The sequence below is a fragment of the Aptenodytes patagonicus genome, chromosome 2 (genome assembly GCF_965638725.1).
Source record: "Aptenodytes patagonicus chromosome 2, bAptPat1.pri.cur, whole genome shotgun sequence".
In the NCBI taxonomy this organism is placed as follows: Eukaryota; Metazoa; Chordata; class Aves; order Sphenisciformes; family Spheniscidae; genus Aptenodytes; species Aptenodytes patagonicus.
In genome coordinates this window covers 84,643,525-84,660,969 of record NC_134950.1, presented here as the reverse complement: position 1 = coordinate 84,660,969, position 17,445 = coordinate 84,643,525, and the positions used below count along the sequence as shown (strand labels likewise).

General features: G+C 37.2%; 1 protein-coding gene across 1 annotated transcript in view; it reads left to right on the top strand.

The window, feature by feature from the left end:
- RETREG1 (reticulophagy regulator 1) overlaps positions 1–17,445 on the top strand; it is a 70,354-nt gene that overhangs the window by 14,922 nt on the left and 37,987 nt on the right. Inside the window, exons 2-3 of the mRNA XM_076330368.1 lie at positions 2,283–2,389; positions 4,181–4,211. Of these exons, the coding sequence (XP_076186483.1) occupies positions 2,283–2,389; positions 4,181–4,211 (138 nt within the window). The remainder of the gene's footprint in view (positions 1–2,282; positions 2,390–4,180; positions 4,212–17,445) is intronic.

The window sequence follows — 17,445 nt, the reverse complement described above, 5'->3', positions numbered from 1 at the left end:
AATAACATTAAGGCATGGGAAGTCCAGTCAGAACAATTCAAAGCTCTCCAAATAAGTGAAGAGCCCTTGTTTGGCTACTACATTAGCTGCTCCAACTAGATCACAGGTTTTTTTTCCCCAAAAGCTGTGGAGCAGAAAGACTGCAGTATCGCAAAGGTAGAACGACATGACTTGGAAGCATCTTTCAGGGAGGATGCTACCTTGTTAATCCTTGTTTGCTAATCCTCGTCCGCATTAGTGCAATTGTTTTTAACAGCAGGTGACAGCTGTGATTGCGGTAAAACTAGGAGTATGGTTTAGTTGTGAGCATAAAGTAGGTCAAACATGTTCTGAATATTCTTTGAAAGACAGGCTAAACCTTCTTAGTAAACATCTGATCTTACCTTTAACAACTACTAAAATGTGTGTGTATGTATGCACACGCATTCACACATGCATACATAAATTTCAGTATTAATGTATTTCTTTAAACCGTTGAGGACAGGCCAATGGCAATTGCTAAGTTGGGGCACGCTGTTTGATTCTATAAAATATTAATGCAGAAGCACCACGAAGAACCTATAGAATAGGCATGTTATTAAGCCCACATAACTTAAAGGTCTGCATTTGTTACAAACTTCTGATGCCTAGAAGTTGTATGAAAAATTCATTAGACTTTTCTCTACAGTGTTGCATCTCCTCCTCTCCTCCATTATCAATAAGAAAAATAGTGGGACAACATGATGCAAAGCTGTTGGGAGTTTTGATTTAATGAGCTATGCTTGAGCAGCTTTGAAAGAGCATACCCTGTAATCATTGCTTTTCCGTAGCTGGCTGACGTTATACAGAGGTACTGATTTCATGCTTTTTTTTTTTTTTTTTGATAGAGTAGTCTTATAATTCAAACTCTGCACAGATGTAGAAACCCTTCATATTCAGAAAAATCTTTCGGAGTGAGCTTATCTGTTCATATTGGAAATCATAGCCTGGTCTGCTCAGGCTGATTGGGCATTACGAGTTTGTGTTAAATGTGAAAATTAGTGGCATGGACATTTTCTTTGATGCAGTCCTGGGTTTTGAGAATTGCAAGGAATATTGGAGCAATTTTCCAAAACTGCAGTGTGTCCTGAGGTTGTTAAACACACCTAGTAGTCAATTTTCTTTTTAAAAATCCAAATGTGCTCAAAGGGTGTCTCTTGGCTTCCTCCAGTGGCCATGCTTGCTACTCCTTTTCACTTCCCTTCCCCCTCTTCCTTGCAGAAAAACTCTGCAGCAGCAACTAGTTGGGTGGCCAACTGCCCTGTTTTCAAATCCGGGAGATTTCTTGGAAACCTTCCAGCTTTGTATGATTTTGTTTCTGTTGGATTCTCATTTGATCCACTGTCTTGGACAGTGGCTTCTTACTGGTTTTGGCTAGCCTCAATCTTTTTTCTTTTTTTCTTTAAAGTTAATTGTTTTTGTTTTTACCTTGAAAAAGATACTAATGTGCTCATTATCTGTATTCAGATCTCTGACTTAATGTGCTTGAAACAAGCTATTAAAATACTTCAGTTTTTTTTTAATTTAATTGAATTTTAATTCTTTTACACTTTGGATACTTTTTCATGAGTTAACATATTTGTCAGTAAAACAGATAGAAGAGCTAATATCCAAACACACCTGGACAGCAAAGTCAGCAGTGCATGAGATTATAAATCATACGTTCTGAGTCTAGGTCTGTTTGACTTGACTAGACATGTTCTAAAATTTTTATGTAATGAAAAACAAAATTCACAAAAGCTCGTTATGAAGACAAGTTTGACTGTTATACCATGAATGATACAGTTTTACCTCATCTTTGCATTTGAAAGAATCATTTGTATAAAAGTCTTGTGTGAACATAGGTCCTATAGGAAACACAATAAAATGTCTAACCTTTTTTTTGTATGTGAATAAAAAAGTTGTTGTGCCAAGACAATTTATGTTAATAAAACCATAATTAATTTTAAAAGTAATGTGTCCTATGCAATAATTAAAATATTTTGTTTTCTATACTTCCTCTGTGCTTAGATGGACGTGTGGACAGAAATCTACTACAAACTCAATGTATGTTTAACGATTGCATCTTTAAATGAGGCTGTCATGCTTGGAGCTCTCAGTGTTTGTTTCCTGTGAAAAGGTTGTGGGGAGAAACTAAATTCAATTAACATAATATCAATCTATTTTTTCTCGCTTTATTTTCAGTACTAATAGCAACTGTCAGTTTACGTATACTTCCAATAAGTTTAAAAGTATTCAACATTTTTTTCTTTTTGACATTCTAGGTTTGTTGCACTGACTCCCTGGAGAGTGTATCATCTGACTTCTCTCATAATTCTTGGAGTGCTAGTTCTTCAGATAATAAAGGATTTGGTATTCTCGAGGATAAAAGGTAAGGCAGTATACTGACAGAGTTCCTTGCTTAAACACCTGCAGTTGGGAGCATATTAGTTCATTACTAAATCTACTTCGCTATTATGATTATTGTAAAAGTATTAGCTAATTTCAGAGAGAAATAATATATCTGTGATGATCTATTACCATTTTCAATGAAGTTTTGCTGTATTTTATAGAAAGGGCAGTAGGAGATTTGTTTTAGTATGAGTATAATTGGTGTCGGTGAACAATCCTTCTTGTTTCTTAACTGCTAGTTCTGAAAATGCATTATTTTCTAAAATACAAAGTTTTCCTAAACATTCCTACTTCTTCTGACATTACTCTAATCACATCATTGTTGGAAGGTTTGGGAAACCAAATATCAATTGTTCAACTGTGTGAATAGATTGAGAAATGACCTATCTTAGCACAGTTGAAATAACAAGTGAGCGGTATTTTTTTCTGCTTTATGTAGTGTTTAGTTTCCAGTGTGTATAAAGTCTTCTGTGAATACAACCAAGTTTGAAAGGGATTTTGAGTTGGCTGGGCTAGTGTGTGTGTGTGTTTGTTGTTGTTTTTTTTTAATTCCTGTCCTGTGCTTCATTACCATCTTGAAAATTCTTTGGCAAAATGATGGTCATCAGTCTGTAATTTTCATTGTCGGGGAGATTTTTTTAAGTGTCTTATTTTGCCTTTCACTTGATGTTGAATCCACATGCAAAGTGTTTGAAAAATCACTTGAACATAGTACAAAAGCAGTAAATAGGTGTCAGAGAAGCATGGTGTTCCTCTTTGATGTACTACCACCTCATTTCTGACTGCCAAAAGCCTATTGTTTCCTGCTAAGTTACGGCAGTTATTCGCAACCTTCTTTGAAGCATGGTTCATTGTCATTGCCTTCTCCGGAGTCTTCATTACCGTTCTGTTTCCTGCTTGAGCATTGCAAGCTCAGAGGCCAACTTAAAAAGCTTAGCAGAATTTGATTTTTAGGCTCTGTGTTGTATAAATCACCACTAATGTTGAATACCTCATTAATTGGAAGGTGGTGATTTACATAAATTCTCTCTTAGCTGTAATTACTAATATTTTTGTATTGACCAAATCCAAGATGTACCAATATTGACCAAGCTAAGAGAGTAAGAATACCATCCCATCTTCATTTGTGTTTCACTCCCGTTTCTATGTGAATTTTTAACCATTCATCATAGAGATGAGGCTAGGAAGACCTGTGTTTCCCAGCTTACAGAATGATTATTTTATTATAGTTGACTTTTTTATTTTACTGTTGCCTGTGATGGCATTGTACACAGAGTTCAAGAACAACCAGGTTCTTGAAGTAATACTGTAGAAATCTTGTGGTAGTGGCTTGAAATCAATGAAGTGCCACTCCAAAAAGCAGAAAAAAATTCTTCCCGGTATAACACTTCTGTGTAGCTACTTCACGCTTCCAGCCAACCACTAGATGGCAAGACTATTACAGATTCATAAGGAATGTAATGAAAGTGGTTGTCAGTTTGTAGATGTAAAGCATAAGTTATGTTGGTTATCTTCTCCTTCCATGTGAGAATGTAGCAATATAAGATACTGATTTTTTCCATTTACGTTTTTAACTGGTATGTTAAGTTTACAGAAAACAATTCAAGAACTGTTACTCTAAGTTAATATACCCTTCCTGTTTTGACTGTTACAGAGACCTCCTTAGTCATTTTGTCCCAAATTTGAACATTCCTTATGAACAAAGAAAAAAATAATAATATTGTTCCTGTTTTAGTGCATTGTGTTTCATCTTACATTCCCACAATTGCAGGTGCGCAGCTTTGGAGGACCTTTACTGGCAAGTAGGTATATTATTTTTAATATATTGGTTATTTAATATCTTCTTTTTTATAGTTAGTCTGGAATTTAAAAAATAGTCTAGTTTCCCTCTAATTAAAATAGAACTGAATTATTTTGATCTTAGCATCTTTTCTAAGTTTATTACTGCTTGTTCATCAATTTTAATTTTTAATAACTTTGTAGAAAGTGTATTTTTTCTGATTTGAGTTAAAGTATACAGTAACATATCAAAATACTTTTAGAAATGCTTTTTCTTACAGTGGGATTATCATGCTTTGTGTTTTCTGGGAATTGGTGTTTTCTCTGAAGTTGGTTATTAGGGAAAACAGTGTTGGTTAAGGAGGTACCTTTCTTTTAGAAAATCATTATACCAGTGCTGTCTAGAAGTAGGTAAGCTTGCTGGGGTTTCCCTTTATCTCTGTAGTAGCCAACACAAGTAATGGATCATTATAATTTCAAATAAATATTATTTGATGTCCATAGGAATAGAAATTAATCAAGTCTGTTGACTTGCCATTGGGCTGACTCAGTCCACAGGCAAATGTTTGTATCATGTTGTTAGTGTAGAGTGTATCATTGATTTAGTTTGTTTGCAATATAAACAATGTCTCTAAATGATTTACAGATGATCCATTTTCAGAATAAAAGTTTGAATATTTAAGGCATTATTCTTCTAAACAGACCACCAGGAATTATTGCATATCTGACATCATTTGAAAGCAACTGCTGTACTACAATACCCATTAATACACTATCATATTACACCCTGACACTGAAGAAACAGTAATGCAAAGTTGAAAAGGGAAGATGCAGGTTATTGTTTTCTGCCTAGAGATAGATGCCAGTATCATGGTGCTTACAGAAAGCAGTTCAGATGTGCAGTCATTCCTAAACTTCTAGAGGTATGAACTATTTTCAGGCTTCCTTACAAACCTGAAGTGGAGCTATGTGGAACTGATGACAGGTTAGTTCATGAACTGAGCAGCATAAAATGGTTCTTTTACCACAGCTGGTGCTACTCAGTGTATCTGTGTAGACCAGCAGTGCTTCAAAGATTTTAATTGAGAAGCCATTGCTGTGGCACAATAGATAGTGTGACTTGTGTTTTATTCTTTCATTCTGTTCCTTGTGAGAGAAATTTACATAAAACTTACTGTCTTCTTGGTTTTTGACATCTGAATTTACCTGTCTACTAACATCAGAGAGGAGGAGGGCAAAGAAAAACAAATTACTCATGGAATGGAAAGAAACACAGGGTTTTAACTGCCCTTTGTTTCCATGAAAAATAATTCTGCAGTCCGAGACAATTTTTTTCTGTCACTCCCCAGTTCATCGCATCCCAAAACCAGAACAGTTGATCTTCATGAGAAGACTATAAATAGTACTTCAGATATCTTGGGTTCAGGTTTTGAGGTGTCCAGAATCTCGGACTTGACTCACTGTTCTGTGGGAAGCCCAATACAGAAAGCAGAAAAGAGAATTTGATGAGCTCACCATAGCCTATTCTGTTGGGTAGTATAATACAAGCATTCTATGTCTCTCTGTAAAATAATTTGCAATGGTGAGAACACCAGGTCAGTTCACATGTCCATATAGCCCACTATCTGCTCTCTGAAGGTGACCAGCCAGGAGAAATATGGCCTTGGGTAGTGTATTAAAGCAGGACAAGCTTGCAACATACTTTTCCTGGGGTACTTTCCCAGCCTCCAGCAGCTTCCAGTTAAAGGACTGCTAGGTACCAGAAGTGGTCTCTTCTTTTTTTCCTCTCTTTTTTTTTTTCCTTTATCCCTAAACTGTTCTAGGTGGACCTTCCATGAATTTCTCTCATTGCTTTTGTTCTTAAAAACTTCTGATGTTCGCAACATCCCGTAGCACAGATATCCACAGCTTGAACACAGCGTTGTGTTTGTTTACTGCTATACAATAGTTTCTTAATCCCTTTCTACCTTTTTTGTGTTGGAAGAAATAGTGAGCAATCGTTCTCTATTAGTATTCTCCAGCAAGCTGTGACTTTATAAACCTCTATCCTGTCCTGTTCAGTCCATGACTACTTAATTGTTCCTAAAATAAAAGTTGTCTGTAGGTTTGATGTCTTCATTGTGCTTTTCTGCACTTTTCTTCCATTTCTGTTATCCTTTTCGTCATGGGGTGGAGGCAGAATTAGAAATAGTGTTCAGCATTTGGGGAGACCTTGGACAATACATTGGCATAAGACTATACATTGTCATAAAAAACGCCTTCTCTTCTTTTCAAAATAAATCCCAACGCTTGATTGACTTTTTTTAACCTCTGCTGAGCTCTGAATTGATGTTTTCATGGGTATATAATCATCTCAAGATTATGGTCCTGAGAGTAGTAAGGTCAGCTTAAAGCCCACATGACTTTAAGATTTTTTTTTTTTCCCCATGTGAATCTTTTCACATTTTGTCTGTCTTTTGACAAGCAAATCACTTGATACTTGGTTAAAGTTCTACAATTCCTTGCAGTTGGTTTCCATCTTTACCAGAATAATTCCTCTCATATCCCATGACTTCTTAGGCTCTGCAAGAGCATTGATGAGAGACCTTGTGGAAAGCCTTCTCAGAAATCCAGGTGAATTTTTACGGATATCAGTGTTCATTTACAAGTGGGTTGACTCTTTGAGAGCACAGAAGGCTTGAGATGTGATGTCCTTTACAAAATTGTGCTGTAGGACATGAATGTCCTTTATTAGATTTCCTGACAGTTTGCACAGAACAGAGATGAGTCGTCACTGGTTTGCAGTTCTCTGGCTCTTGCATGACTTCTCTAAAAATAGATGTTGCTTTAGACATTTCACAGTCCTCTGGTGTTAAGGCGGCTTTAAGAGAGGTTATTTAGCATAAATGAAATTTCAACTGCTGCACCCTAGCTTTCATTTAGAACTTTTGTACGTTCACATAAAGACTTTACATTTGTTAGCACTGTGGGTGGGTTTGTGGTTTTGTATTTTTTCCCTCTTTTTCTGAATGCTAACATATAAATGTGCCTGTTGATTGGGTTGAAATTGGAAGAGCTGCTATAAGATGTTGAGGCTGGGTGCATGGTTGCTTTTCATTTTACTCAAAATTGGATATGAAAAACTGTTTTCATGTTATCTTATATAAGCAACCTGTGTCAAATGTATCCCCATACTGTTTCCAAAAAACACTACCCAGCAGAGAATCACATGCTCTTAAATAACATACAGAGAAAAAAAAAATACATCTGTGGTACTTTGAGAGGCAATGCTTGTTCTAATAAATTAAATGTGTTCATGACCATTCTCTGGCATCATGGCCCACAGGCACAAAACAACTGTGTCCGTAGCATTTAACTGCCTTACGGTCCACACAGAATGGCCCTGTGCAGACTGGGAAGAATTCCTGGTCTGTGCCAGCTTTGAAACTACTTTGGGTTGTTTGCGAAAGTGCTAGTTGGCATGTGTTGAAACTGTGCCAAGAGCTATTTTAATGGTTTAACTGCAGAAATGTCCAGTTCTAGTGCCCAACAGTATGCCACACACTGTTTAGTTTATCAAAATAGATATAGTCAGAAAGTAACAAATGATCTGAACAGACTCGTTTCCTGCCTTACCTTTGTGTTACGTTAATTCTGGTTTTGAAAATTAATACCATTCCGTCGCTATCACACACTGTTGTTCCATATGTTATGTTTATGATGAATTTAATAGTGAAATGGTATGCTTTATACTATTGTTTTTGCAATTGAAGCTTCTGCTAGTTGGAAGGTGAATGACTGATTATCACTGTTCTGAAACTTGCATTTTTTCAACATTCGCGTGCATTGTGCATCCCTTCTGCTGCACATACACTCCAAGCATCAGAGATTGAGTCCTTCAGTAAAGACACTGTTAACTTGTTGCACTTGCTTTTGGTCTTCCTTGGTCTTTGCTGAGCACTGCTGACTCATAAGAGCAAGAGTAGCCTCTTTTTTTTCATTGCCCTAACTCAAATGGCAAATGCTAGTTGACTCCTATTTAAAATATGTCTATGCAAGAAGACCTGTGCTTTTATTTCTAATGGAGTCATTTAGTACTATATTAAGTTAAAAATTTTAAAACTGAAGCAAGATGAGAACTCATCCTAAACCTTTCTCAGGGAAGCAGGCTCTTGTAGTACGTTCTGTTTCTGAATGTGCTTCTGTTTCTGAGGAATGTCTCTGCTGATATCTTGCCTTTTTAAAAAAATGGATAACAACTGTTAAAGGAGCACTGGAGAAGGTCACCTGTTAAATTACTTTCTTTTTCTTTATAAAGCTGTTTTATTTCTTCCCATCCTAGCAAGATTTCTTTGAAACCTGGTGCTTCTCTAGTCAGTGCTAGCAGATGTATTAGAATATACACAGGAATTGTGGCACACCTTCATTTCTTGAGTGGTCAAACTTAAGGAGGTCAAATTAATATTCATTCAAAATTGTCCTTTTATAGCAAGCCTAAAAAAAATCAGTTGCAGCCTGAGAAGAGACTAATCAACAGTCCTTTAAAAAGGCCACCAGAGAGTGACTGAAGAGAATAAGCCAGAAAGAGAGGAGTTAATGCTGTGGAAACTGGAAGATCTGCATAGCTAGTTCTCAGGCCCCTCTATGCTTTATCATGTTCTTAACCAAATTAAAGCTACTGACTTCTAGGAAGAGGCTTGCCTGACCAAAGATGGCGTTAAGCTCCCTACTGCACCAACAGCTGCATCAGCCGCACAGACTGCAGTAGGTGTGCAGTACTTAATACATTTTTATACATTGAATGTCTTGGTTATAATTCTTTAGGCCATGAAACTAAGTCCTGAAAGGGTTCTCCTGGCCCTGTATTTTGAAAGACTGACTTTTTCTTCCCAGAGGCGGGCTTTTCTCCCAGGTAGGCTTGAATATGCTCTCTTCTGGTCCCAAGGGGACCAAGACTTAGACTTCTATAAGAAGAAACAGGAACTTTACAAGAAAAAAAAGACATTTCTTGGTTGCAGCTTTTAACTGGCAGCTGTCTTTATTGAAGCAATTTAGGACTTGATGTTGAAAACCATGAGCTAATATTGAAGCTCTCTTGAAGCTCAGGAGTTAGCCAACTGGAATATTTCTAAGATAATAGCCTTCACTGACAGAAGGTTGCAAGCAGGCACACAGAGGTTATTGTCCAAGCCCGGGACATTCCTGTTTCTCGCCAACCCCTCCTCCAGTCCCTCCTTCAGAGATTCCTTTTTTGAGAGTTTACTGTGGTGATACTTGTGGACCTCCAGAGCCGTCAAAGTTTCTGCTTGCTTCCTGGGGAAAGAGTGTTACTGCTTGGTAAGGAACTACATCCGTTACTGGGTCAGCAGGTGCTAAATCCCTGTCGTGACAGATCAGCTTCAAATTCAGGTCGTAACTTTCCAAGACCTGAATTCATCTTTTGACGTACACAAATTCCACACTTGCATCAGCCCATCTCATAGATGTTTGTATGCATTGCAATGGTCAGTGCACTCTGAATAACAATATTCTGTACTAGCACCATTCAGAGCTTGACAGCCTTCACACAATGTGTGGTTATTGTTTTTTTCCAAGAAGAAAAAAAAAATCTTTCAAATCTAATCATAGCTCCATAATGCACTTGTGCAAAATTCTTTTTAATATGTCACTGACAGCTATGGAAAAAACTCTTTGTGTTATCACTAAAGATAAATGAGACGATTCCCCCTTTCATCTAATTACCATGCTTCATTTATTATGTCTGAGGCTTCACATACCTCTGATTTGTATATGCTTTGCCTGCTGGGTTGACTTAAGACAATCTGCAAGTCATTTGCCTAAAGATTTCTGATGTAGTCTGCCTAGTCTTATTTCGTGATCAACGGAGGAAGAGTTGAAATACTTTGTGATATATATATAGCATGATTCATCTTGTCCTAAATGAAATGTCTGTAGGCTGGTCAGGTACGTTGTACCTTAATGGTGACTTTTTGTTTCTCTTGTGTATATATACAGTAAGCCTAGGGTGGTGAAATGAGTAAGAGCATTTACAACCCTTGTGTCATTATTCCCTGTTGGTCTGAAGGCCTGTCTGTCTTAAAGATGCCATTGACTGGTGCTTGTGGTTACAATAAGAAGCTGCCTCTTGCAGCAACGTGCTGGAATACCATTCCGCAGCAGTAACAACTGCAGGGCTCGACAAACAAGCATGGGGACTAGATTTACCTCTGTCTCTGCGTGTGTGCAAGCAGTTTCTCTGAAATAAATATCCGGCACAGTATGATTGTGTATTCAGTTCACTCTTGAGACCTTGAGGATATGCTTCTTAATCGTATCTCAAAAAAAAATGTTCTGTCCGTCGGGGTGTTGCAGAGATCTCTGCAGGTGAGCGGATTAGGAAATAAGAGGTCTTTTTCCATTAGGAAATCTAAACAGAATCAAGGTTGTAACGGAAGTGTTTCTGGTTTATGCTTGTTAATCCATTTCCTTGATGTTCTAGATAGGAACAAAGCTAATGTAAGCCAAGGCCAGACATGTGGGCCAGCCAGTAGCGAAACACGGGACTATCAGTATCAGTTTCTGTTGCGCAGTCCCTTCGTCTTGGTGTGGTCATCCAGATGAGATCCATTCTTCACATGGCTGTACACAACTGCATGAAATCTGGTAACAGACTGAAGAAAAAACTTCCTGTGGACCTACAGAAGGGCAGAGGGCAGAATATAGTCTAATAGATAAATAGATAAAAATAGGCTTCAGAGTGCAAATATTTCCTTCTTCCGTTGTTTCAATATAATCTGAAGGCATCTAGTGTACTCAAAGACTTCCACTCCTGGTATTTTGTAATGTTTGCTGATCTGTTCATTTCAGCTCATATATTCATATGAGTTTATGCTGGAATATATATATGGCTGAATAACATACCTCAAATAATTCTGCTTGAAAATATGATTCTCACAAATGTTCTTAATATAAAAAATGGTTGCAGTCCTGCAGAAAGTGGATGCATACTTGTGGAACTGTAGTCTTAGCAAATGGAAATGGAGTTTTATTTGCAGTTTAAACCTATATTTTATTTACTCAGTAGCCACTGTACTGTTCAAATATCAAATTGTAATTATCCTTTGTTTTATATAATGCATTGTCACAACTCAGACAGCAATATGCATGGTGGGTTTTTTTCCAGATCACAAAGGCACATTATATATAAATGCTCAAACCTCCTGCAGATTGCAGAAAGAATTGTCTACATTGCAAAAACTTCTTGACACTTGGGTTTTGGGTTTTTTTTTAATTGCATGACTTTATTCCTGCTTTCTGGATAGTTATTTCCAAATTGTTAGCTCACTTCTCAGCTAATGTGTTCTTCAGGTTTTATTTTTATATTTGATAAACGATAAAATCAGCATTCTGGTAAAATTTTGTGTGTTCGTTTTCTTACAGGAACAAAAAATAATAATACTTCAATAGAAAGGCTGTAACTTTGGCAAAAGTGTCACACTTAAAGTGAGGGGAGACGAAGGAGATGGCACAGCCTTTGTAGGTGTTACGTATCTCACTGGTATAAATGGTTTGTTTGGCTTGGTTTTTTTCCTATATTTGCCAGAAATAACGTATGCTGCATATAACTGATTTCTTCTGACATAGAGTGGTTTGCAAACTTTTGAAGTCAGGCCTACAATCTGTGGTTCTCTAGTAATTTGGTTATAACGTGATTCTGCCTTAGCCATCACAAGACATTTTCCTCTCTTCCTCGTCTCCAGGAGTTCAACTCACCTTTCATTATGGAGGGTGCATGGAAGAGATGAGGAGAAAATGTTGGAATTGTCCAGCCTCTTTACTACTACCAAACAAATATTGTATACCTCTTTCTGTAAGCCTTATTTGCCTTCTGTCCCTATTAGTTAAAAATAAAGGTTAAACATTATCGTGGCTGCAAGAAAAGAGTAACTTCTGAGGAAGTAAAGGCAGAAACAAAGGACCAGCAGAATTTTACTGGGGCTGCTTTAACTTTTTTTAACAAGGATATATTCCATCAACCCAATTTAATATTTGCTGTGTCATGAGTTATGTTTTCAAAAACATTTATCATTCACGTTTGAGTATGTGTATTGCTCCTAGCATGATGCCCAAGCCGAGGCCTTATCAGTATCAAGTAAAAGAGATGACTTGTGCTGTATACCATAAATATCTTGTAAATGCATCCCAGGCATAGATTTATTTTTTCCAAGACTGTTGCAAGTAACTCAAGTAGCTTATATTCTGTTGGGAACATTCTCCTTTTTCGCTACACTGCTTGTTTAGTAAGTTGTTTCCCATTTTGCATTCATGCATTTGGCTTGTCAATTACAGTATGTCCATGATGAGTTTGGCTGGTTGATTGTTTCATGCCATTTTCCAGTCTGAGCTCCTCTTTGAACCCTGATTCTGTCCTCTACAGCGTCTGCCACTCCTCCCAGGGTATTGCCACTCAGTCATCTGAAGGATTAGTGCGGATACTGAATGAAAATGCTAAGGACATATCAATCTCATATTACAAGACACTTCAAATACCTGCCCTTTTGTATGGCTTTTCAGTTAAACATGAACTTATCTTACGGGGATTGCATATAAGCCGTATTTTTGCAGTTTGCTTTTAAGTGTTATATAGGAAATTTTCAAAAGCATTGGAACAGTTGAGATGTATGCTTACATCTTTTCTTTAAGACGGGCTATGTACTTTTTTAAAAGACACATGCCTTCTTTTTTACTTGTTTGGATACTGAATAATCCTCGTTGACTGCTTTAACAGCATCTCAGCTGTGCTACTAACTTGGTCAGTCTCTCTCCAAGTATCCAAGTGAGAGCAGTTGATCTGAAATTGCTTGGATAGCCCTATTTTTTCTAGTTTTAACTTCATAAACGGTAATTCCTTGAGAAATGTATTACTCTCTTCATTTGTCCCACAATCCTGTCCCTTCCTCTAACCCATTGGCTAGTTGTAGTCAAAATTATCAAGAATTATTTTAAACTTTCTATTCTATTTAGAGAGCTCAGAAAGATCTCCATATTGTATATTTTGGTTTTGCAGCACTGAGATACTAGGGAGTCATTCAGAAGATTGCCATTGTTTACATCTGGGAAATTTTTTTTCTTCTGTTCTTCTGATAACAAAAGTGTTTTTATACAAATATTTAATTAAAATTTCAAGATGCAGAAGAACACCTCGCATAGTCTGATATAATGGTTGTTTTTTGGTCTCGCTAATCTCTCACAGGCAGGAGATTTCAGTAATAATTTCTAAGCATATTGTTTGAAAGCTTTTTTTTTTTTTAGTGTTCTGTTTTTATCTTCTCAGGGATAAACAAGTATTATTCCTTGAATAAGTCAGAAGGAGTAATTTCATGGAACAACTTCAGGAGATTTCATGTGGAGGCTTCTAAAAATCCTTATACCTAGCATTACAGTAGGACTTGATGATCTTAAAGATCTTTTCCAACCTACATGATTCTATGATTTTGCCAGTTTGCCTCCATGTTGGAAAAAAGGTCATCTGGGCACCAGCACAGTGAGACGTGTGGTTTTACTATGCTTAAATAAACTAGGTTTGAAATACTTTTATTCAAGTGAAGTCACTGCATCCATGATTAAATGTGTGAAATAAATACCTGACATAAGTGCAGTCTTTGCAAACTGCAGGGTATGCTGCATCCTGTGCAAAAGTGACTCAGTAATTAATTTCCTTTGTTACTCATTGGTAAAATGAACTGTTACACTCAGTTGAAAAATGCTAGCTCCATAATGATGGGAGGAGGGAAATACAGCCTTGTTTGTCACTTTTTATTTAAACATAAGGCAGTTTTTCTTCAGCAATTTTCGACACACAGTAAAGCCAGGTCTATTCTGTGTTTAGTTTTTTGAAGTATGGAGCTGCAGTCACCGTTCAATTATTCATGAGAGTTTTGCTTCTGGATCCGCTGTGTCAAAAATGCAGTTCTGTCAAATGTGTCTGTGTCTGCCAGGTGGATTTTACACGGTGAACAACCTAAGAACTGCTAATTCTGAGCTGACCCAGTTCTGATAGCTCTGTGTCATGCTCGCTGGCGTACCACGTAATACCCATATTATCATCACCAGGGAAAAAATGCAACCACCCTGCTGCTGCCTACCATCATCTAGGCTCTCATATCTTTTTTTTATTGCTGTGTTTATTGTAATGATAAAACGTTTCTTTTGATCACAGTATTGACTAAACATTAAGTACAAGATACTTAGAATTGCAGGTGTTTTGGTTTTTTTAGTTCAGCTTGTTTCCAGCACTAAGAAAACAGACCAAATCCTGGCAGCTGATGGGAGTTGAAAGGAACATCACAAAGCAAATGCAGAAAATTCCATTGAGGAGGTGAGTGGAGAAACGAACCAGAGATTCAGAAAGAGAAAATGGCCAAAATGGTTAATGTTACTCTGGGGTTCTCCCATGCCACTTGTCCCTTTTTCAACTTTGCACTGTCTCAACAACAAGTGCTTAGATCTTCTTTTCCGTCTTAGACAGGAGCAAGTATGGCAGGTGCTGCATTTGAATTTGCTGATTTGTACAGTGCAGTTGCCTGCCATTTGCCAAGTTTTCCTAGCTTTCAGCAAGGGAGTTTGGAGATGTCCTTCACTTTTAGTATTTTCATGTTTCTTACGGATACAGCAATATTGGCACCAGTATTTTTCAGCAGCAGATACACAGCTTTAAAAGTCTAATTACAGGGAAAACAAAACATACTCTCTTCTGTGTTGAGTTGTGGGCCACACTTTGGACATACAATGAAAGCTACAAGCTTCTCTTAAAGTATTCATCTATCCCATCTTCGTGGGTTGATTTCTTAAGCCTGTGAATATCTCTATAGAAAAACTATATCTGAAAAACCGCAGAGGAATTGTGCTGGTACCATCCATCTCAGATCACTTTTTCTGTCTGTCTTCAGGGACCCCTCTTGAAGCAAGCAATTAATCTTTGCTTGTTGTGGGATGCAAGACCCCCACAGAGAGTATCAAATGAGTTAAAAAAAAAAAAAAAAGGGACAACATTTGGGTACCTCCTGAATTTAAGAAAGTGTTGTTCTTCTGACCATTTTTGAGCAGATCAGCTTTCTCATGCTAACCGTAGCATCTGTTATTCTTTCCCTATTTATTTTTCAAAGCTGCTTGGAAACTTTTAGCTACTGGCAGGCACACTTTATATTTTGCTGTCAATTCTGAGTAATATTGCACTTTCAGTATAAAGCCCTTGCTTTGTTTCTTTTTTTGACTTGTTTATATTTACAAAGTGTTTATTATAAATAGCATGCTTCAGAGGCAGGGTGTAGAAGGGTATACTCTTATTTTGGCTGCCAGCCTAAATAGCATTAAAAGAAAACCTGTCCAAGGATGTGATTGACAGGTATTTCCACAATAAGAAAGTGAAACTTGGAATAAAGTGTATGTGGGGGAAAGTGACAAAGGCCCCTCATATCGTAGGTAAAGATCCTTCCAGTTGAAGGATCCAAAAGGTTTGGACATACTCGTATAAAATGTCATCCAAGAAGTAACGTTCGTTCTTAGACAGGTGTACTTCAACTCACATGTTGAATTTAGGCTCAGGTTATGAACTGCCTCTTGAAAACTAGCAAAAGCCTTCCTACCCGGCTCAGACAGGGAAAGGAGAAGACTTGGATGCAGTTGCATCATTCTGAACGGAAGAGCTGGTCACTCCCTGCCTCTGTCAGCCCTCACCCTGAATATAATCCCTAATCCACAAAGGCTTTTGAACAAGTATTCGGTATTCTGGGATTTTCTAATTTATGGTGGGAATCCACGTCAAGTGTCTCGCAATTTGTAGTTGTGACTACGTAGAAGTAGCTGCATATCGGTACACTAGAACTAACATGAGGTTACTGGTTGGAGTGCAATCTTTAATTCCTTATTTTCAAGTGGAGGTACTGTATTCCAAGGCTTTGCAGATAGCGCAAACTGGAAAAAGTCAGTTCCTTCTAAAGAATAGCCTTTTTTTAGGGCAACCCTCAGAGTTAGCAAGGCTATCTTCTAGTTAAAAGATTTCAGAGAGCTTAGGCAGACTTACTAAAACGTCTAGATGGGTAGACCTTATTGCATATTGCTGTATCTTTGAACTGGTTAACAAGCAATAGTACTTTTTTAGAGTAGCAAGGTGACCAAGCCCTGTTAAAGAGAACAGAAAACTGCCATACAGTCAAAACATCCTTTTTGTAACTCTTTGTAGGGTTATACCATACAATAAATTTAACTACTGCCTAGTCCGGGAACAGCCTGTCTGATTGATCGCCACAGAGCTGTCGGGCATGTTTGCCTGCCTCAGAGATTTGTTCTGCTTGCAAATGTAACATTCATATTTTTCACCTTTTGTATATATTTTAAAATGTTCTTTATTATATAATTAGGTGGGTTGCGTCAAATTATTATTGATGCCTAAACCAGCAGAATATCGTTGCGACAAGTACCAGGCAGATCATGAGTAGAGGAAGACTGCATTTCTGATCAGTGTGGAGCTTTGAACAGAATGACAGACCTCAAATTGCTCATCAGGAGAGAAATTCGCAAAACTGACCTTTTTAAAGGGTAGAGTAAATTTAAGTGGAAAGATTAATGTTAAAATGTTCATGTGTCCTATTCCCTATGTTTATTCCATTGCACATGTAACATTTTCACCATGGGTATTTTTATTCTATTCTTACCACTTTCCATTTTAACAGTTGAACAACTGTGAGAGATAACTTACAATCCTGAAGTCATTTGACTTGTCATCTTAAAGGGTATTTATAAACTATAGCATTCAGGGAGCCCCCAGTGTTACTTTAAATAGAGAGCCTGCTTTTAGGATTAAGAAAAAAAAATGGACTGTTTCATTTTAGAATTGCTTTTTTTAAACACAAGACAAGTCATATTTGATAAAAAACTACATAAAAACAGGTAGCAAGCTTAACCATATTCTGTATTTTCATATTCTCACTAAAGACTGCATGAAAAGCAAATGGTATGGCTTATGCCAAACACAAAAATGTGAAAAAGATGTTTTTCTCCTGCAAGTACAAATAGCTTTTGTCCCTTTTTAATATTGGTCTGTATTATCTATTCCCTGTAAGCAGAAATGCTGCTTTTGTTATTTTATTATTTTGAGGAGAAGAACAGGGTTTGTTCCACACAAAAAAGTTACTGAATCAAATACCCAAACCTGCCATAGGTATATTTATCAGAGGCATTCGTCTCCCAATTTCGGTGATCGCTTGTCACAGTTGTTGC